The sequence below is a fragment of the Oncorhynchus kisutch genome, linkage group LG16 (assembly GCF_002021735.2).
Source record: "Oncorhynchus kisutch isolate 150728-3 linkage group LG16, Okis_V2, whole genome shotgun sequence".
Lineage (NCBI taxonomy): Eukaryota > Metazoa > Chordata > Actinopteri > Salmoniformes > Salmonidae > Oncorhynchus > Oncorhynchus kisutch.
The window spans coordinates 22,143,142-22,164,780 of record NC_034189.2 but is presented as its reverse complement, the minus strand read 5'-3'; the positions used below and the strand labels follow the sequence as shown (position 1 = coordinate 22,164,780).

The 21,639-nt window shown below is 44.8% G+C and overlaps 1 protein-coding gene across 2 annotated transcripts in view; it reads left to right on the top strand.

Moving 5' to 3' along the window:
* The window catches only part of LOC109906504 (phospholipid-transporting ATPase ABCA1), a 226,621-nt gene that overhangs the window by 189,848 nt on the left and 15,134 nt on the right, over positions 1-21,639 (top strand). For both annotated transcript variants that reach the window (XM_031792012.1, XM_020504223.2), the window contains exons 44-48: positions 991-1,097; positions 3,301-3,442; positions 4,421-4,555; positions 9,711-9,814; positions 12,998-13,090. In XM_031792012.1, the coding sequence (XP_031647872.1) occupies positions 991-1,097; positions 3,301-3,442; positions 4,421-4,555; positions 9,711-9,814; positions 12,998-13,090 (581 nt within the window). The remainder of the gene's footprint in view (positions 1-990; positions 1,098-3,300; positions 3,443-4,420; positions 4,556-9,710; positions 9,815-12,997; positions 13,091-21,639) is intronic.

Below are 21,639 nucleotides of genomic sequence, written 5' to 3'. Positions count from 1 at the left end.
AGAAGAGGGCTCTGTCAAAGAGAGAAGAACAAGAGAAGAAGAAGAAGAGGGCTCTGTCAGAGAGAGATGAACAAGAGGGCTCTGTCAGAGAGAGATGAACAAGAGGGCTCTGTCAGAGAGAGATGAAGAAGAGGGCTCTGTCAGAGAGAAATGAAGAAGAGGGCTCTGTCAGAGAAGGAAAAGGAGGGCTCTGTCAGAGAAGGAAAAGGAGGGCTCTGTCAGAGAAGGAAAAGAAGAGGGCTCTGTCAGAGAAGGAAAAGAAGAGGGCTCTGTCAGAGAAGGAAAAGAAGAGGGCTCTGTCAGAGAAGGAAAATAAGAGGGCTCTGTCAGAGAAGGAAAAGAAGAGGAAGAAGTGTTATGATAAGTGGTTAGGGAAAGAAGGGGGAATGGTGTTCAGAATGCTCTGGTGTGTTTGTATGTGGGGGGGTGGCTGTAGTGCGGGATTGAGGTGAGTGGTGTGTTTTGCATCTTAATGTGTTTGTGTGTGTGTCACGTGTGGACAGTTGAATGTATGAGTGGTATTCCTAATGTAAGACACTCAATGTTGACATATGTAATTGTGTACATAAATTCCTGTCAATTTGTTTTGTTTCAATGTGTGGATAACTCAGATAATATTGACACGGTGATGCTGGCACTGCCTCTTACGACACACAGTTCCTACAGCACAAACAATACGATTATATTAAGTAAGTCAACAGGCTAGTACCAAAAGTGCTATTCCAATCATGTATGTTGAATGACTGAATCCATTTATTGGATCTGTCAGGAAATCATTCACACTGCATTATCAACAACCAATAGAGTAGAGTATCTTATTCTTTGAATCATCTTCGTCCAATGGTTTTTGTTTCATAATGAGATGCTCCATTGGAAGTCTGGGATCTCTTCCTCCAATGTTCGTTGTTAATGAGAGCTCCACTCTGTGTGTGTGTGTGTGTGTGTGTGTGTGTGTGTGTGTGTGTGTGTGTGTGTGTGTGTGTTTAATAGTGCTTTGGACTTCTGGGGATTAACGGGGCAGGAAAAACTACCACCTTCAAGATGCTGACGGGGGACATCTCCATCTCCGGAGGGGAGGCCTTCCTAAACGGATACAGGTGAGGAGGAGCCACTGGCTGATAGCACACACACACACACACACATTGAGCTCCGTACCACATCGTCGAGCGCCTTTGACATTTTTTTCCATATAGCTCCACATTGACATGATTGGTTGACGGGAGGTGGGGGCGGGAGGTCCTGTATAGACATGACTTCCTTCACATCAGTTCTGTGCTGTTCTGCCAAGTGCAAGAAGCATGAATGCCCGGACTTCTGCAGGGGCCGTATCACCGTAAATGCTCTACGGCCACTGCAGATGTCGGAATGACCATGCAGCGCATTTATGGGATAGAGCTAAGGGAGTTTTGTTAACTTTCCTAGTTTCCATTGGCTGGCCCATTCCAAATGGCACCCTATTCCGATATAGTGCACTACTTTTGAACAGGACCCATAGGGCTCTCGTCAAAATGAGTGCACTATGCAGTAAATAGGCTGCCATTTGGGACACAGTCCTACTCTTTCTCAGCAACTTTTGCTCTCACTCACTTTGGGTTTTGCTCTCTCCCTCTTCCTCTCTCTCCCTCTGGACGTCTCGACCTCTCTTGTACATTCTGTTTTCTCGTCCGTTTCAACTCCAGTCCTCTCATGTCCTTGTTCATTTTTTCAACGTGCTGTCTCGCACATTCCCCATTCTCTCTCTTCCACTCTCCATCTCTCACATATTTCATTCTGTTGCACACCCTCTCTCTTTCCCTCTCCCTCACTCCCACTCTTGTTTTCTGTCCCTCCTGCCACACACAGAGACTCAGACGCACACACACACAGAGACTCAGACGCACACACACACAGAGGCTCAGGGGCACACATACACTGTATATACACACACACATACACACACACACACATACACATACACACACACACACACACACACACACACACACACACACACACACACACACAAATAAACAAAAAAAATGCCTTGTACACTCAAAAAGGGGCGTGTTCTTTCATATTTAGAGAGAAAGAACATCTCCCTCTTCTCCGTATGAAGTAATCATCTCTATGGAAACGATGTAAGGCAATCGGTGGATGGATACTAGTTCACTGCGGTCTCCACTGGTTCGCGTCACCAGTTGTGTTGCCATAGTTATTCATTTATAAAAACGGATCATTTCCTTTGTGTTCAACAAAGAGATGGCGCAAAACACGCCAACGTTAATGTTGATTAATGTTGCCAGCGGTGATCTCTTGGACCTTCAGGGAAAGAAAAACAGAAGTACGACCACCCTCTGTTTTCGCCTCATTACGTTCCTGGTAGGATGAGAGAGTGACTCTTTAAGCAGTGTGGAACAACAAATAGAGGGGAAACCTCATTTTCTCTCCAAATAAAAGAGTTTGCGTTGAACCCCCAAATCTTACATTTGTTGATTGTCTGTTTCCACTCGTAAAGCCCGCAGCAAATAACCTCCACCCCGTGAGCGATTACTTCCTACCGGCCCACTGCAGAGCTTAGTACAGCATTTTTTTCAGTCCCTCCCTCCTCCAACCGGTATCCAAATTGTCATGCTCCAGCTATAGTTTTACATATTGTGTAAGGCAGATTAACGAAAACAGGAAGCAGGAAGACAGGAAGCATTCCTTTGCAATATGTAAGTTTAGCTGCCTCTTTTCTTCTTCTTTGAGACTACAGATGACAAGCAACGATATGCCCCAAAGCGCTATTCATTTTCCATTACATATATTGTTTGTCGAAAAAAGTCACCTGGGCCCAAGCATACATAATACAAATTAAACTTCTGTGTTGTTCCTCATGTTTGGCTCCAGACAACGTGTGGAAAGCCGAGAGTTTTCTTAACCAAGTGGTGATATTTATTCTGGTAATGGATCAACGTGTTCCATAAGGGCCTTTTCTTTTCACGCAGCCTCTGTGAGATACACTATACAGAGCACTTGTCATACACACTGTACGTCTTTGACCTCCAGAAAACCAAATTGATTTCCAAAATGTAAATGTAGTATAATGGTAATATTTTCTCTCTGAAAACGACAGTATTACCCAAGTGTTGAGTTTTTGAAAAGGGGAATTATTTGAATCGGTGGATGTAAGACGGTACCTACTGTATAGGGATGATGGTGACGACACAGTTGGATCACTCATCTTCATCATGAAAATGGTGTTATTGTTGATAATGTCGTCGAGTTATCCTAATCATTACCGTATGTGTCTGAGTATATGTTCCATGATGCTCCTCTCAGCATACGGACAGAGATGAGGGACGTTCACCAGAACATGGGCTACTGCCCGCAGTTTGACGCCCTCAACGACCTTCTCACCGGACGAGAGCACCTGGAGTTCTACGCCAGACTACGAGGCGTACCGGAGAAAGAAGTCCCCATGGTAACATTTCCCCTTGTCTGACCTGAATGATGTAATTTCCTGTTCTTGTACCAGGCAACACCATTTGATTCCTAAGGTATACAGTTGTCATGATGACGGACGAGAACAAAGAACTTCATATCCTTTCAGACATTTCTTCCCCCCCATACAATACCTGCACTTCCAACCGTAAAAGAAAGTAGACAGCACACTGCGCTTGGTCAAAGTGATGAATAACTTCTGAAGTCGATGACCTATGTAATACATAAGGTTCTGGTTAGAGGAGCTGGCCACGGGTAATTCCTTTACATTATTCACCAGCATGCCTAGCAGTGGGGCCGCCCCACCATGGGCCCCCAGTTTCTCCACAGCCCCCTCAGCAACAATAAGATCAAAAGAAAGTTGGCTGGTCAACTTGCCAGTGGCCTCAGCCTCAGGCCCAGGCGCCCAGGCCTTTGATCTCACACTACTAGGCCAAGGGACCCAGTTTCTCTGGTCTCAGTTCCGTTGGGTCTGCTGAGTTTTGCTTTGTGGTGGCCATTTTGGCTCCAGGGAGAGCCCCTGGGAGCTGGTGTCATTTCCACATCATTAGTCCACCAACATGTCAATATTGGGAGTAAATGAATGTCTGGATGGTTGGAATGAAAACATGCCCGCATACAATACATTTGGTTGGGGGTACCTGAGGATAGGGATTGGAGAATCGCTAGGGGGATGAATACTGGATAAGTTCCTGCTGGCTAGTACTATTTCTTAGCTTGTGATGTGGCCCAGAAACCCACAGTGCAGCATATCAGCCTTGAAAAAGGTCCTGTGGCGATGCCAACCATCATGCATGCATATGTCTCATGCCAGGGGAAAGGAAGAGAGGGAGGGTGTGAGAGCAGAATGCCAGCATTAGACAGCCCAAACCAAAGTGGATTGTTGTGCTACTGTCACAGAAATACAATTTGTAATTATATATTTAAATGTTTTCTCGTGTTGTGTTTTCGTTATTAGGTGGCAGAGTGGGGCATCCAGAAGCTAGGCCTGGTCAAATACTCCAACAAGTCAGCCGGTACCTACAGTGGAGGGAACAAACGCAAGCTCTCCACCGCCATGGCTTTGATTGGCTGTCCTCCTGTGGTCTTCCTGGTAAGATGACAGCCTTATTATTGCCTTATGACAATGTTATGAACACCTTTTGAGATCATTGATATAACACTATTGATATGGGTCTATGATAAACGCCTACTTGCTGTATTTACACTTTATTAAGATATTTTACAGATCACATCCAATATTATGGTTCAATTTATATTGCAGAAGTTCTGTCCTGAGCAGTGATTAAGCTTTCAGTGAGGGCAGAAAAAATGTATTCAACAATTTCTTCATCTTTTTTTCGGGGTGCAAGAATATCACTTTTGATATAACTCCAAAATGCTTTAGCCAACTAACACTAGATTGGATTCCACTTTGGTTCCTTGTACAGCGAAGAGGAGAGAGAACCAATTAGAGGATGTATGCCTGCTTGACAACATAACAAATCCTGGATTCAACTTAGAAATTGTTAATGAATTTCCTTGGGGATTATAAGTCAATTACTAGTAGAGGGAAAAAAGGGGCTGTATTTCAGTCGCATCGCCATCCGGTCACGTTTTAATTAATTTTTCAGAGTCCACCCAATCTCGTTTGGAAATTTAAAGCGGACGTAACGCTGTTTGCAGGAATTAAAGCCTCATACTGGGATTGGTTTGAACAGGGAGAGTCGGTGGCTATATGCTAGCTAAGCGTTTCTCACAGAAAGAAAATGGCATCTTAATCAAAGTGTGTTCCTTAATTAACTGACTTTGTAAAGCAGGCTGGCCATGGAGAGGGTTGAAAAAGTATTATAATGGCACAGCCTCATTAGGAGGGACCAACTTTGGGACCTGCCAAGTCACTTCAAAATCTTACTGATTCCATGAAAATACAATCACTAAAATATTGCACCCACACGCCTGATTAGGCAAATGTAATGTTTACTATTATACCACTAAAGTATTAAGTAATCCATCCATCCATCCTACCCACCCATTAATTAATTCATGAATTCAGCAAGACAGTCAGTCATGATATAGGAAATCCTTCAGATCCCTTGTAATGCTGTTTAATGTTATATGTGCAGTACCAGTCAAAAGTTTGGACACACCTACTCATTCAAGGGTTTTTCTTTATTTGTATGATTTTCTACATTGTAGAATAATAGTGAAGACATCAAAACTATGAAAAATCAAATGTATTTATATAGCCCTTCTTACATCAGCTGATATCTCAACGTGCTGTACAGAAAACCCAGCCTAAAACCCCAAACGGCAAGCAATGCAGGTGTAGAAGCACGGTGGCTAGGAAAAACTCCCTAGAAAGGCCAAAACCTAGGAAGAAACCTAGAGAGGAACCAGGCTATGAGGGGTGGCCAGTCCTCTTCTGGCTGTGCCGGGTGGAGATTATAACACAACATGGCCAAGATGTTCAAATGTTCATAAATGACCAGCATGGTCAAATAATAATAATCACAGTAGTTGTCGAGGGTGCAGCAAGTCATCACCTCAGGAGTAAATGTCAGTTGGCTTTTCATAGCCGATCATTAAGAATATCTCTACCGCTCCTGTCTCTAGAGAGTTGAAAACAGCAGGTCTGGGACAGGTAGCACGTCCGGTGAACAGTTCAGGGTTCCATAGCCTCAGGCAGAACAGTTGAAACTGGAGCAGCAGCACGGCCAGGTGGACTGGGGATAGCAAGGAGTGATCATGCCAGGTAGTCCTGAGGCATGATCCTAGGGCTCTGGTCCTCCGAGAGAAAGAAAGAAAGAGAGAATAAGAGAGAGTATACTTAAATTCACACAGGACACTGGATAGGACAGGAAGAGTACTCTAGAAATAACAGACTGACCCTAGCCCCCGACACATAAACTACTGCAGCATAAATACTGAAGGCTGAGACAGGAGGGGTCAGGAGACACTGTGGCCCCATCCGATGATACCCCCAGACAGGGCCAAACAGGCAGGATATAACCCCACCCACTTTGCCAAAGCACAGCCCCCACACCACTGGAGGGATATCTTCAACCACCAACTTACCATCCTGAGACAAGGCCGAGTATAGCCCACAAAGATCTCCGCCACGGCACAACCCAAGGAGAGGTGCCAACCCAGACAGGAAGATCACGTCAGTGACTCAACCCACTCAAGTGACCCCTCCTAGAGACGGCATGGAAGAGCACCAGTAAGCCAGTGACTCAGCTCCTGTAATAGGGTTAGAGGCAGAGAATCCCAGTGGAGAGAGGGGAACTGGCCAGGCAGAGACAGCAAGGGCGGTTTGTTGCTCCAGAGCCTTTCCGTTCACCTTCACACTCCTGGGCCAGACTACACTCAATCATTTGACCCACTGAAGAGATGAGTCTTCAGTAAAGACTTAAAGGTTGAGACCGAGTCTGTGTCTCTCACATGGGTAGGCAGACCATTCCATAAAAATTGAGCTCTATAGGAGAAAGCCCTGCCTCCAGCTGTTTGCTTAGAATTTAGGATGCCTGCGTCTTGTGACCGTAGCGTATGTGTAGGTATGGTCGGCAGGACCAAATTGGAAAGCTAGGTAGGAGCACACCCATGTAATGCTTTGTAGGTTAGCAGTAAAACCTTGAAATCAGCCCTTGCCTTAATAGGAAGCCAGTGTAGGGAGGCTAGCACTGAAGTAGTATGATCAGATTGTTTGGTTCTAGTCAGGATTCAAGCAGCCGTATTTAGCAAATAACACATGGAATCATGTAGTAACCAAAAAAGTGTTAAATAAATCAAAGATATTTTATATTTTATATTCTTTGTAGTAGCCACCCTTTGCCTTGATGACAGCTTTGCACACTCTTGCCATTCTCTCAACCAGCATCATGAGGAATGCTTTTCCCACAGTCTTGAAGGAGTTCCCACATATGCTGAGCTCTTTTTGGCTGCTCTTCCTTCACTCTGCGGTCCAACTCATCCCAAATCATCTCAATTGGGTTGTGGTCGGGGGATTTTGGAGGCCAGGTCATCTGATGCAGCACTCCTTTACTCTCCTTCTTAGTCAAATAGCCCTTACACAGCCTGGAGATGTGTTTTGGGTCATTGTCCTGTTGAAAAACAAATGAGCGCAAACCTGATCGGATGGTGTATCTCTGCAGAATGCTGTAGTAGCCATGCTGGTTAAGTGTGCCTTGAATTCTAAATAAATCCCAGACAGTGTCACCAGCAAGCACTCCACACCATCACACCTCCTCCTCCATGCTTCACGGTGGGAACTACACTTGTAGAGATCATCCATTCACCTACTCTGTATCTCACAAGACACAACGGTTGGAACAAACATCTCAAATTTGGACTCATCAGACCAAAGGACAGATTCCCGCCAGTCTAATGATGACTGCTTGTGTTTCTTGGCCCAAGCAAATCTCTTCTTAAATGTATGTCTTTTAGTAGTGGTTTCTTTGCAGTAATTCGACCATGAAGGCCTGATTCATACAGTCTCCTCTGAACAGTTGATGTTGAGATGTCTGTTATTTGAACTCTGAGAAGCATTTATTTGAGCTGCAATCTGAGGCTGTTAACGCTAATGAACTTATCCTCTGCAGCAGAGGTAACTCTGCATCTTACTTTCCTGTGGCGGTCCTCATGAGAACCAGTTTCATCATAGCGCTTGAAGGATTTTGCGACTGCACTTAAAACCCTATTAAAGTTCTGGAAATGTTCTGTATTGACTGACCTTCATGTCTTAAAGTAATGATGCACTGTTGTTTCTCTTTGCTTATTTAAGCTGTTCTTGCCATAATATGGACTTTGCCCTATATTTGGTAAAATACCTTCTGTATAATACCCCTAACTTGTCACAACACAACTGATTGGCTGAAACGCATTAAGAATGAAAGAAATTCCACAAATTAACTGAGGCACACCTCTTAATTGAAATGCATTCCAGTTGACTACCTCATGAAGCCGGTTAAGAGAATGCCAAGAGTGTGCAAAGCTGTCATCAAGGCGAAGAGTGGCTACTTTGAAGAATCAAAGTTACTACATGATTCCATATGTGTTATTTCATAGTTTTGATGTCTTCACTATTATTCTGCAATGTCGAAAATAGTACAAATAAAGAAAAACCCTTGAATGCGTAAGTGTGTCCAAACTTTTGACTGGTACTGTATGTACATCATGTAGCTTACCTACCTACACAAGATCCTCTATTTCATATTCCAACACAGTGCAGAAGCTAGTTTTCATTCAGACAGATAGTTCACTTGCAGTTGTTTGGTAACCCTGGCTCGTAACTTTGAGACAGACGGATAATGTAGTGTTAGCGTGAGTTTCCATTTGTGTGGCAGGTAGAACACTGAGTCTTGCTTGGTTGCCTTAAGGCACCGCCATGTCGGCTTTGCACAGGGACACCGTCAGCATGGTGATGGAGATCCCTGGTGGGATTTGGGGGATTCTGGCAGTGTAGGAGCGAAGCTGGAGCACAGGCAATGGACTGAGTCCTGTCTCTCTCTAATCGTCCATGGACAGACTAGCCCGGGGAGAGAGAAAGGGAATGGGGAATGAGAAAGTGTGTGCGCCCGCGCATATTGCATTCACAATGTCTGTAAGAGAGAAGTCCCCTGGGAATTTGTTTGGCTGGGTCTGAAAGTGCCTGATGCCCTCGGCTCTCCCCATGTAGCCTCCCCAATTCCAAAGCTCCTCTACACTGCTTTGATTCCACTGGTTAGTGTTGGTAGCAGAAGCCTTTGAAACATTAAGTGTGCTTTCATGTCTAAATGTAGTCCTCTTCCAACTGGAAGGGGCATATCAGTCTAGTGTCAGCAGCATAATGCTGTGAGATGTCAAAGTTTGGGGCTACAGGGATATGAGACCTTAGGAACACATTCTGAGGGTTAAAGGCCCAATCTGTAATTTCAACAGCCTACCATGCCATTAAGAATCAATTTTATATTATTAATCACTATTGACTAAGATAAAATATTACAGATTTAGCATTTAAAGCGATAATTCACTCAAAATAAATATTTGAATATTTTGGGGGATTGTACTAATGGACTAATGAACAAAATACCCAAATACATTTTTTTTTTAATGGACAATCCTTTTAAGCTTAGATCATCTGTCTATGGATCTGGAACATTTAAGTAAGATTGAGATCATTTGAATGGAGAATAATAGTAGAGATGTGAAATGATGTGATAACATTGGGATAACATAAAACATAATGGAGGTCAAACGTTGAGGGAACGCTTTTTGTCCCGTTACTGTAGGATGAGCCAACAACAGGGATGGACCCCAAAGCCAGACGCTTCCTGTGGGACTGCATCCTGAGTGTCATCAAAGAGGGACGCTCAGTCATCCTAACATCACACAGGTATGTTCTCTTCTCTATGTTCTCACCTCTCAAGTTAGATTTGGGAGTGTGACTCTAATTTGCGACTTCCTGTAAGTTGGTCCTTTAAGCTCTTGGATCTGAGTTCAGAGTTAATATGTGCAAATGTATGTATACACAATTATAGTGAATGGGCCAGGTGGAGTGGATAATGGTGCAATTACCAATATGACACACTGTAACTCAAACTAAGAAATCCAGGAACTAAAAACAAACAACGAGATGGATAGTACTTCACTACACTCATGTTTATTCATGACTCCATTGTGTTCTCTCTCCAAACTGCAATATTGTTTTTAAATCTTTAACTTCTTATGGAAGCGGGTGATACGAAAAACGTTGTACAGTTTAGTTTGTGAATCCATTATCACCATTCCATATTGTGTTATTTTTCTGAGAACAAAGCACATTTGTTGTATTAGTGATAGCTGGTACACAGCTCAGTTGCGTCCAATCGTCCATATTGCAACCAGGTGCTTTTGTTGGTCAAGCGGCGCATTTGCCAGGTTTTACATGATCATAATACTAATTGCTCCATCCCTCAGCAAAGCTATACAAAGCCTCCGCCTCAGCAAGAAATTTACCGGGCTGCATCCAGAATGGCAGCTGAAACACAAAATAAAAATGTACAGATGTTCGACTCCGCTCCCCCTAATTAAGCTAGGGCTGTCAAAGAAGATGTCCTAAAATGATCACCAGAGCCCGGGAGCCAACCATCCTGCTCTCTGGACCTGAACCAGGCATGAAAAATTAGACCCTCATCGCATGCCCCCCACTCCCCACCCCCCGCCTCCGAACGAACAGCGTGAAGCGAATCCCAGCTAAAATAATTATTCAGCTGAAAGTTGTCCATTTGCTGCAGTATTTACCACAAAGCTGGAATGTGGATGCGGCATGCATATTTCAAAGACAGGCCAGATGTGTCTTGTTTTTTCTTCAAAGAAGGAAATAGACAGTACTTGAACATTGGTCATGAATTTTACGGGCAGTGTATTCCAATAAGATCCTTCTCACTGTGTGGAATAGAGTCGACTTTATTCTGATAACTTTCATGGAAATATATACAATATATAAACATGTAAGCCTTGATTTGGCAGTTAGCATTCTCAAATACACTTTCGCATGGATGACTCAGTTGTTTGGAGTGTTCTTAGGCATTGCTATGGGCCTACAGGAACAGTATGTGTGACCCACCACCTGGATTCGGTCGTACATAGCAACATTATACTGGTGTTTTTTATCTTGGATAAAAGTAGAGACTCAGAGATGGTACACTGCATTTGAGGAACAATAAGACATTGAAAGCTGATAAACTCGTAACCCCACTTTTGAGGAAATGGCCCTTGAATGTTTTGGTACCTACTGGAGAGCTCTTCTTTGTCTACACCCATTCAGCATTGTTCACACCCTCTTAAGCCTTAGCCCCACCCATCTCTTTAAGGATTCACATGAGGCCATGTGCTGAACAGAGTGAGTAGTGTAGTAAACAAACAAAGATTTCAAGACTAAAAGTGGTAAAACTAGTAGCCTACAATTAGGAAAACCTCCAGGTTAAAATACACTTTATCTAGTCTTTGGCCTATGTCTTAATCTGACATGTTGTTCTTCACATTGCCACTTCTGGTAAACACACACTAATATCAAATACATTCTAAGTTGATTTGTCACATGCACAGGATGCAGAAGGTTTTGACGGTATAATGAAATGATTACTTGCATATTATAGTAGCAATATCAACAACTGTGTCCAGATATAAACATGTTATAATTATTAGACGATGCTTACCCAGACACACTTGTCTAAATTGAGGAGTTATGTGAAAAAAATATTAGAAACACCCCCAGCCACATCTATCTAAGTGGATGGGTCACTATTGTCTAGACGTACACACATCATACTTTAGATGGCCGTAATCACCCCTAGACACACCTGGCTAATTTGATAGTTCATGTAATCAACTGGAGAAGTGGAGTATTTTCTTTAGACATGTAGCTAGGTAGCAAAAACATTGAACTGGCATGATCCCAACTCATACTACTACCAATACAATACTACCAATACAAATGGATTGTCATAGCTATAGTATGAATCTGTAGGTAGCTAGAGCTAACCAATTAGGTTCAATGGTAGCTAGCTAGCTAACATTAGGCTATAAATAGCAATGCAAATTGTTTTCTGATTTGAATAAAATTACTACACAGATCATACACATAATGTTAGCTAGTGAGCCATCAACAGTACACTTTAACTTGCAATGAAAACAACGTTCTGACAAAATTCGAAACCTATAGTATCTGAATATGTAGCTAGACTCTTACCTCGACTCTTAACCGTATACATGGATGAACGCTTCACGGCAGTCTGGGAACCATTTAACTCCATTTTGGTTTGTAGCTGCATCTCTTTTGGCCAGCGTTGTGTCAAGTCACTCCGGTTCACACTGACCGTGTGCAGAAAGTAGCCTACCGCAACTTTTTCCAATTGATCTGTCGAGAACGCCTGCTAAATTCAGGGCATCAAAGATGTTGAGAAAAGTTGCAAACTTTTGTAGTTCTCAATGGCTAAATCAGCAGTAGAAAGGGTTATCAACACATACTGAGAGCAGCTCACGTTATAGACAGAAGTATGCGACATGGCAGACCAATCCAAACTCATCTCCTGGCATGTCCAGCCTATCCAATATCTCAGCCAATCGTGGCTAGCAGGAAGGTTCCTCCTTTTCCTGGCTAAACCAACTAGGCTCGTAATTTAACAATTGTATTAGTATTTACAGATGGAATACAAGTTTGTTCTTAAGGCACATGAAAGGTCACATGTTCCAGAAGGCATTTCTACCAACAACAACAAAACACGTATTTTGATGATAAAACTGAAAAAAGACGTTCCTGTGAAGTAGTGACATGCGACATACACCTAGCTTCCTGAAATGGGTCACATATGGCATGTTACTAGTCAGCCCTATGGGTACGGAAAGGACATTGGGTGTCAATTGAATAAAGCAGCATGGGATGGAGAACAACCAAACCAGAAAAAAATTCTTACTGACTTGTTTTGTTTCTGCAAGTCTTTTGATGTTTGTGTAGAGTAGAAAAATTGTGCCCTATAGTACACAATTGAACCTTTCTCTCTCTCTCTCTCTACCTCTCTCCCTTTGTCTCTTACAGCATGGAGGAGTGTGAGGCCCTATGCACGCGCATGGCCATCATGGTGAATGGACAGTTCAAGTGTCTGGGCAGCATCCAGCATCTTAAGAGCAGGTGAGGCCTTGACAGCGGCACTAACAGCTTGGCCACAGCCTTAATGCTCTTAATGGGAAAAATCCAATGCAATGTACATCGAGTGAACAACCTCAATTTGTCAGGGCATGGACTCTACAAGGTGTCGAAAGCTTTCCACAGGGATGCTGGCCCATGTTGACTCCAATGCTTACCAGAGTTGTGTCTAGTTACCATGCACCGTTCAAAAGGTACTTAAATATTTTGTCTTGACCATTCACCCTCTGAAATCCACACATCCATATCGCAATTATCTCAAGGCTTAAAAATCCTTGTCTCCTCTAATTCATCTACACTGATTGAAGTGGATTTTTAAAGTGACATCAATAAGGGAACGTAGCTTTCACCTGGATTCACCTGGTCATTATGTCATGGAAAGAGCAGGTTTTCTTAATGTTTTTCCACACTCAGTGTTTAACAACCTATACTGAAGCCCTGCGAAATGAGTGACATACAGAAACGCTATTGAGCTTTAGCCTTAGGTGCACAGTACAAAGGCATGATGCTATCCAAGGTTTGTCTGTATTTTATGAAGGCCAGTACTAGGGGATTCCAGTATTAAGCAACAAGGCCCTAGGGGGTGTGGTATATGGACAATATACCATGGCTAAGAGCTGTTCTTAAGCATGACACAACACAGAGTGCCTGGACACAGCCCTTAGCCGTGGAATATTGGCCATATATCACAAACACCTGAGGTGCCTTATTGCTAGAATTATAATATTTATTTATTTATTTATTTAACTAGGCAAGTCAGTTAAGAACATTTTTGTATTTACAATGATGGCCTACCCGGGCGACGCTGGGCCATTTGTGCACCGCCCTATGGGACTCCCAATCACAGCCGGATGTGATACAGCCTGGAATCGAACAAAGGACTGTAGTGACGCCTCTTGCACTGAGATGCAGTGCCTTAGACCGCTGCGCCACTCGGGAGCCCATTATATTATCAACTGGTTACCAACGTAAAATATTTTCTTTATTCAATGCAACACGTGTGATATACGGTCTGATATTTTATTTGAACTTTATTTAACTAGGCAAGTCAGTTAAGAACAAATTCTTATTTTCAATGACGGCCTAGGAACAGTGAGTTAACTGCCTGTTCAGGAGCAGAACGACAGGTTTGTACCTTGTCAGCTCGGGGATTTGAACTTGCAACCTTCCGGTTACTAGTCCAACGCTCTAACCACTAGGCTACCCTATACCATGGCAGTCAGCCAATCAGCAATCAGGGCTTGAACCACCCAGTTTATAATGACTCGTACATCATCAGTGTTTCTCCAAATCAGAGGTGATTATTTCTTGGTAGTTCTCAATAACATTATGGACATTTAGTTTAGCCTTAACGGAGCAACCCACCCTTTCCGTCTCTTAGCTGTGACATGAGTGTGTCCTCATTTCGGAGTCTTTGGGAAATCTGAGATTGATATGTCCATTCTTTTTCCTCCAATGTATGCGTTCAGATGCCATGAACACTGTGATAAGCAACATTTTGAAATGTATTTTCAATTGAATAAACTTTATTCAATGCAGCATGGTGAAGTAAACAAATATTAGCCTACAATTCCATAGAGTGCATTAGCATTAGTCTTGATGTATTATGTTAATACCGCATGTTGTTTTTTCCCCCTTTAATGATGTTGTAGTAAACAAGTATTGCTATTATAGTATTTTACAGTACAGGGTTAGAGTTCGGGTTCTATCTATGTAAATAACACACGTTGATTCTTCCCCTCATTCACATATTGAATTGAATGACTAAGCGTCGTCCGGGTTAGGGAACGGTTTGGCCGGGGTAGGCCGTCATTGTAAAATAAGAATTTGTTCTCAACTGACTTGCCTAGTTAAAGGTTAAATAAACATGAATAAATAATGTTTATGGACATGCATCCTTCTCATCCATATTACTGTAAACCAGGGTTCCCAAACTAAGTTTCCTGGGGTGGGGTCATGGGACCTTTTATGTTTTTACCCCTTTTTCTCCTCCAATTTGTGGTATCCAATTGGTAGTTACAGTCTTGTCCCATCACTGCAACTCCCATACGGACTCGGGAGAGGCGAAAGTCGAGAGCCATTTGTCCTCCAAAACACGACCCTGCCAAGCCGCACTGCTTCTTGACACACTGCTCGCTTAACCCGGATGCCAGCCGCACCAATGTGTCGGAGGAAACACCGTACACCTGGCGACCGTGTCAGCGGGTCAAACTCTCCCGTAACCCAGACGACGCTGGGCCAATTGTGCACCGCCTCATGCTTCTCCCGGTTGTGGCCTGCTGCAACACAGCCCGGGATCGAACCCGGGTCTGTAGTGCTGCGTCAAGCTCTGCAATGCAGACCAAGCATTTTTTTTTACAAATTCACAATTGTTTAAACAAATCTACAACGGCACATTAGGTCGTGATGCTTTTTCCTGGAAACAATCTGTAAAATGCCCGATGATATCTTTATCTCTATGACATTCAGAAGCTAAGCTACACATTCTAAAGTCAGGACTTAGCTTGGGAAGTCATGTTTTGCAACCTGTGACTCTGTCGCTATCATTTATCTATTCACTTTCTTTAAAAAAGAACATGTATAATTAAATTAAGGTTTCATATCAATTCTAATAATTATTAAAAAAATAGCGGATTAACATTTGGGGAAATCGTGTCAAGACTATTTTCCCTATTCATTATTATTACTTAAAAAGCCTATCTAAAAGATGTCAATAGTCTTGGTAAGCTACGTAGACTTGCAGGAAATTTGTTTCAAAACAACAAAATGTTCGTACGTCGCTCAAATGAAGATTGTTGGTGGTGTATTTAATAAACAATAACACAAAAGGTTGAGGAACCCCTGCTCTAAACCACAAGATTTTTTTTTGTGAAAATAAATCCTTCTTTGACTCTTCCATCTTTACCGTCCTGTAATGGCCTTTATACATACCTCTTAACACATTTAGTCAGGCTCCATCTCCAATCTCCCCCTGACCTTAAACCCGGCACTTAAGTATGCTCTCTGATATTCACCTGACATTTTCACAAGGCCAACCCCCTTTTGGGCCATCTCACATATGGTGATGAGGGTGGCAGCGGTGGGGGTGGGGCCATCCATTATGTTGGGCTGGGGGGGGTTGACATTATTACAGCAGTATCGTGTGATCTTCTAGGAGGACATTACAGACTAAAGGGACGAGGGGGGATCCATTTTACAAGTCAGAGAGTGGGGAGAGGACGAGTATGGGTGGAGGGGATGGGGGAATGTATGCCTATGTTAGGTCTGATGCTGAAATGAGCAAAGGGTGTCAAGGATATTTCCCATCAAGAGGGTTGATGTCATATCATCTCTGTAGCCGTTACATCAGTGAAAAGAGAGCGAGGGGGGACAGAAGAAAAGGGAGAGAGAGGGAAGGAGAGAGGAAGAAAGTGATGGTCTTACCTGTCCCTCCAAGCTGTTGGTGTAATTGACAGATCCTCTGTGTCAATGACTTCCTGTCCTCGGGGACAACGAGGCCGCCCTAAATCATTTGAGAGACACTGTATAGTTACGGGATGTGGAAAGAGGGAAGAGGGAGGCGCTGAATGGGTTAACCTGTGCTCAAGTCTACTGTTTAGTCTATGCTGTCAGCCACAGCCAATCAATCACTCATTTCTTTCAATTCATAGACCAAAGCCGGGGGGGGGAGGGGGAATAGATAAACGTTACATGTGCATTGACAGTTTTTTTTGTTAGTAATTTTAGGTCACGTGAGTTTTTTGGGGTGTGGCTGTTGAAATACTATCGCTCAGTTCTTGCGACACAGTGAATAATTTCTAATTAAGCGTCGCTATCTCTTTCTCAGCTCATGTAATTCATGTTTCATGAGGTGTGGGCCCCGTTAATGACTCTCCGCTGTTTTCCTTTCCACTCTTCCCCCTGCCACGCGCACCCATGAAATGTGTCCCCAGTGTGTGTGTGTGTGGGTGGGGTGGGGGGGGGCTGGTAGCAGAGACAGGGACAGGGGGGAGGGTGGTAGCAGAGCGTTTGATCGACCATCTTTAATGTCAAGCTGCGAAAACCACTCGGCAATGTAATCTATCCACATTTACCTGTGGAAGCATGACATCGCTTTTCTTCTTCTTGTTCATGTAAATGGCTCGGCCATGCTGTGAGGGAGGGGTGTGTTTACGCATCATCTCACGATTACCCAAGTTGTTGCAGATTAGGAGACGGGGAGATTTCCATCTGCGTGTGACTGGAGGGGGTCGAGGCAGGTGGCGAGCCGCTGTCACGCAGTGGTATTAAAGACTGACCTGCATGATGGGCGGGGCTACTTTGTCTCCCCCCCCCCCAATCCACCTCATCACGGGTGAGAAAGAGTGTGGAATCTCTCCACAGGGCGCCTCTCACATTTTGATTCCGCATTGTGTGTGTAATACATGCTAGTCCACCTTCTTCCTCTCCATCTTCTCGTCACCCCACCCGCACTCCTCCTCCTCCTCCTCAAACTTCTCGTTACATTACCTTTATGTATTCATCCTCCTGCTGCCTCTCTCTCGCTCTCCCTCCGCCCTCTCGCTTAGTTGGTGATGAAGCATCAACCCACCCTTGTTTGTGCTGCCCCCTTCAGGCCACACCGATGACCTGTCTTCCCACCTTCTCATTGGAGCTGCCTGGCTGGCAGCCTCATTGTTTTAACAACTCGCCCCTGTATATCAATCAGGTCCAAAAATAAGCAAAAATCGCACCATTCAAATCGGAGAGAGACCTCTTAACACAGTTAGGGGACAGATAATATTTTAAGAGGACGCCCTCCATTATCTAGGTTGATTGTTTTGTCCCTGCCCCACGACCGGGTTGGCTCTGTTGCATTTCCAATCAATCAATCATTCATCGGAGGAGAGAATTTCTGAAAGCCAAAAAGAGAACCGGGGAGATAAATACGTGGCTGTAAATATACTTCTTACAATCCAGGAGCGTTGGATCCAGTCGAGTCCCAGGTGTTTAATAAAGTGAAATGAAGTGCACGGCAGTAAAAAACCTTCCATCGCGCCCATATAAGCTGGTCAGGGGAAGGGAGAGAAGGACGCGGGAAGCTGGTGTTCTTTTCCTGTGACTGACATCCTTCATATTTATTGTTTTGCATTTTATTAGGATCCCCAATTAGCCTGCTGCCGAAGCAGCAGCGACTCTTCCTGGGTTCCAAACAGGAAATGAAAACTTAACATTCATATGTCTGGAGGATAAGGGTTTATGCGGCTAGCAGGAGCTATATTTCGCTGCATCTCAACGTTTTTTCCTCCGTCCTTACTTTGAGACCCAGTGCCGTCACAAACATGAGTTTCATGTGTTTAATATAACCTGAGCATACAAAACATTAAGAACACCTGCTCTTTCCATGACCAGACTGACCAGGTGAATCTAGGTGAAAGCTATGATCCTTTACTGAAGTCATTTGTTAAATGAAGGGGAGGAAACAGGTTAAAGAAGGACTTTTAGGCCTTGAGACAGTTGAGACCTGGATTATGTATGGTGCCATTCAGAGGGTGAACAGGGTATGGTAGTAGGTGCCAGGTGCACCGGTTTGTGTCAAGAACTGCAATGCTGCTGGATTTTCAGTTTCCAGTGTGTATTAAGAATGGTCCACCACCCAAAGGGACATCCAACCAACTTGACACAACTGTGGGAAGCATTAGAGTCAACATGGGCCAGCCCTGTGGAATGCTTTCGACACCTTGTGTAGGCCATGCCCCGACGAATTGAGGCTGTTCTGATGGCAAAAGGGGGGATGCAACTCAATATTAGGACTTTGTTCTTAAAGTTTGGTTTGCTCAGTGTATATTTCCACACTGAGTTTGGAATAATATTGTAAATGAGGATCATGCTCTTTTAGTGTAAGAGCTGTTTGAAAAGACCGCCTGAAATTTCAGCCTGTTTTTGTGGGATGGAGTTTTGGCCTGCCCAGTTAATAGACCAATAGGAAAAAGTTCCAAACCTCTCTGCCAATAACAACACATTTTCCGTTTCACTTTCCACTCAGACCACTCCCAGACAGTGAACAATTCTTGCTTGAGAAATGGCTCTTATCTAAGAAGCTATTTGTTTTTGTACCATTTTAATTGAAAACAATCCGTCAGGTACTTAATTGCTACCCAGCCAGAACTGATTAGATATTGAGATATAAACAGCTGCATTGGACCTTTAAGGGGAAAGAGTGAAATAAAATAGAAACGAAAGCTGCGAAGTGCATTTAATGCATTAAGGTAATGTTGCGCACAGCGCCGGAGAGTTTTATAAGGGCACCTAAAAGTTGTGATCAATCTAAGGAAGTTGCCTTTGAGATGTCTTGTAAATTTGTGGATTGACTATGTGGATTGACTGCGTTGCACCGTGGCTAAGTGATACATTATCTAACTGACTGTTAGTGTCTGAGATGGATGGGAAAACAGCAGCCCTTAGGGTTTACAATGCATCAGCTGTTATTAATACCCATTGCACACGGACAGATACAGTGTGTGAAATCCTCTATTTCCATCGAAAGCATGTGTGTGTGTATGCATGTGGTGTCTGTTTATGAGGAATATATCATGTGTGCGTGTACGCTTTGAAGTGTGTGTGTACGTGTACACGTGTCCGTGTGGATTCATGTCTGTCTCTCTGAGTGGAAGCGCGTGTGTGTCCATTTCAGACCTCATCTGAGCAGTACCATATGTATTTTCAACTCCAGCCTTGAATAAAACATGCCTCTGCACCATATATATCCATCGCCCGTGGCTTCTCCCTGCTAGGGAGCTTCAGGGATGACCCTTACAGGCGACCTCTGTGTGTGAACCATCGAGGACTTCCTGCCTGATCAAAGCACGGCCACCCAAGCCTGGGGTGTGACCCCTTTCCCCACTCCCTTCAACCCCCCCCCCCCCCTTGGACACCAATATGGGGGGGTGTTTGTTGACCTTTTCCCTCTCTTCCTCAATCTTTTCAAGAGGGGAGAGGGGGAGAGATGGGAGAGGAGAGTGTAGAGGATAGATGAGAGATGGGAAAGGATAAATGGGAGCGGAGAGGAGGAGAGATGGGATGGGAGAGGAGAGGAGAGATGGGAGAGGAGAGGAGGAGAGGAGAGGAGGAGAGATGGGAGCGGAGAGGAGGAGAGGAGAGATGGGAGCGGAGAGGAGAGATGGGAGCGGAGAGGAGGAGAGGAGAGATGGGAGCGGAGCGGAGGAGAGGAGAGATGGGAGCGGAGGGGAGGAGAGGAGAGATGGGAGCGGAGGGGAGGAGAGGAGAGATGGGAGCGGAGGGGAGGAGAGGAGAGATGGGAGCGGAGGGGAGGAGAGATGGGAGCGGAGGGGAGGAGAGATGGGAGCAGAGGAGAGGAGAGATGGGAGCAGAGGAGAGGAGAGATGGGAGCAGAGGAGAGGAGAGATTGGAGCGGAGGAGAGGAGAGGAGAGATGGGAGCGGAGGAGAGGAGAGGAGAGATGGGAGCGGAGGAGAGGAGAGGAGAGATGGGAGCGGAGAGGAGGAGAGGAGAGATGGGAGCGGAGAGGAGGGATGGGAGAGGAGGAGAGGAGAGGAGAGATGGGATGGGAGAGGAGATGGGATGGGAGAGGAGAGGAGGAGAAGAGAGATGGGAGCGGAGAGGAGGAGAGGAGAGATGGGAGCGGAGAGGAGGAGAGGAGAGATGGGAGTGGAGAGGAGGAGAGGAGAGATGGGATGGGAGAGGAGGAGAGGAGAGATGGGATGGGATGGGAGAGGAGAGGAGGAGAGATGGGATGGGAGAGGAGGAGGAGAAGAGAGATGGGAGCGGAGAGGAGGAGAGGAGAGATGGGAGCGGAGAGGAGGAGAGGAGAGATGGGAGTGGAGAGGAGGAGAGGAGAGATGGGATGGGAGAGGAGGAGAGGAGAGATGGGATGGGATGGGAGAGGAGAGATGGGATGGGAGAGGAGAGGAGGAGAGGAGAGGAGAGATGGGAGCGGAGAGGAGGAGAGGAGAGATGGGATGGGAGAGATGCACAGCACTCCAGAAACAGCTTTCTGAAGCTGGAGGTTATGTGCTTGAAATGACACGGGAGGGACTCCAACTGAGTCGGGAGATAAAAGAGGAGAGATGGAAGAGGAGAGATGGGAGACAAAATAGATGGGGGAGAAGAGAGATGGGGGGAGAAGAGAGATGAGGAGAAATGGGAGAGGAGAGGAGAAATGGGAGGGGTGATGAAATGGGAGAGGAGGAGAGTGTAGAGGAGAGATGATAGAGGAGGAGAGGTAGGAGGAGAGGTAGGAGGAGTTATGGGAGAGGAGAGATCGGAAAAGAAGAGAGCTGGAGAGGAGAGATCAGAAAGGGGAGAGGAGAGATGAGAAAGGGGAGACAGGGGGAGAGGAGAGATGAGACAGGGGGAGAGGAGAGATGAGAAAGGAGAGATGAGAAAGGGGAGACGAGGGGAGATGGGAAAGGAGGCAGAGGAGAGATGGGAGAGAGGAGAGATGGTAGAGGGGAGACGGGAGGAGAGATGGTAGAGGGGAGAGATGGTAGAGGGGAGATGAGAGAGTGGAGGAGCGCATGGAGAGTTGATAAGATG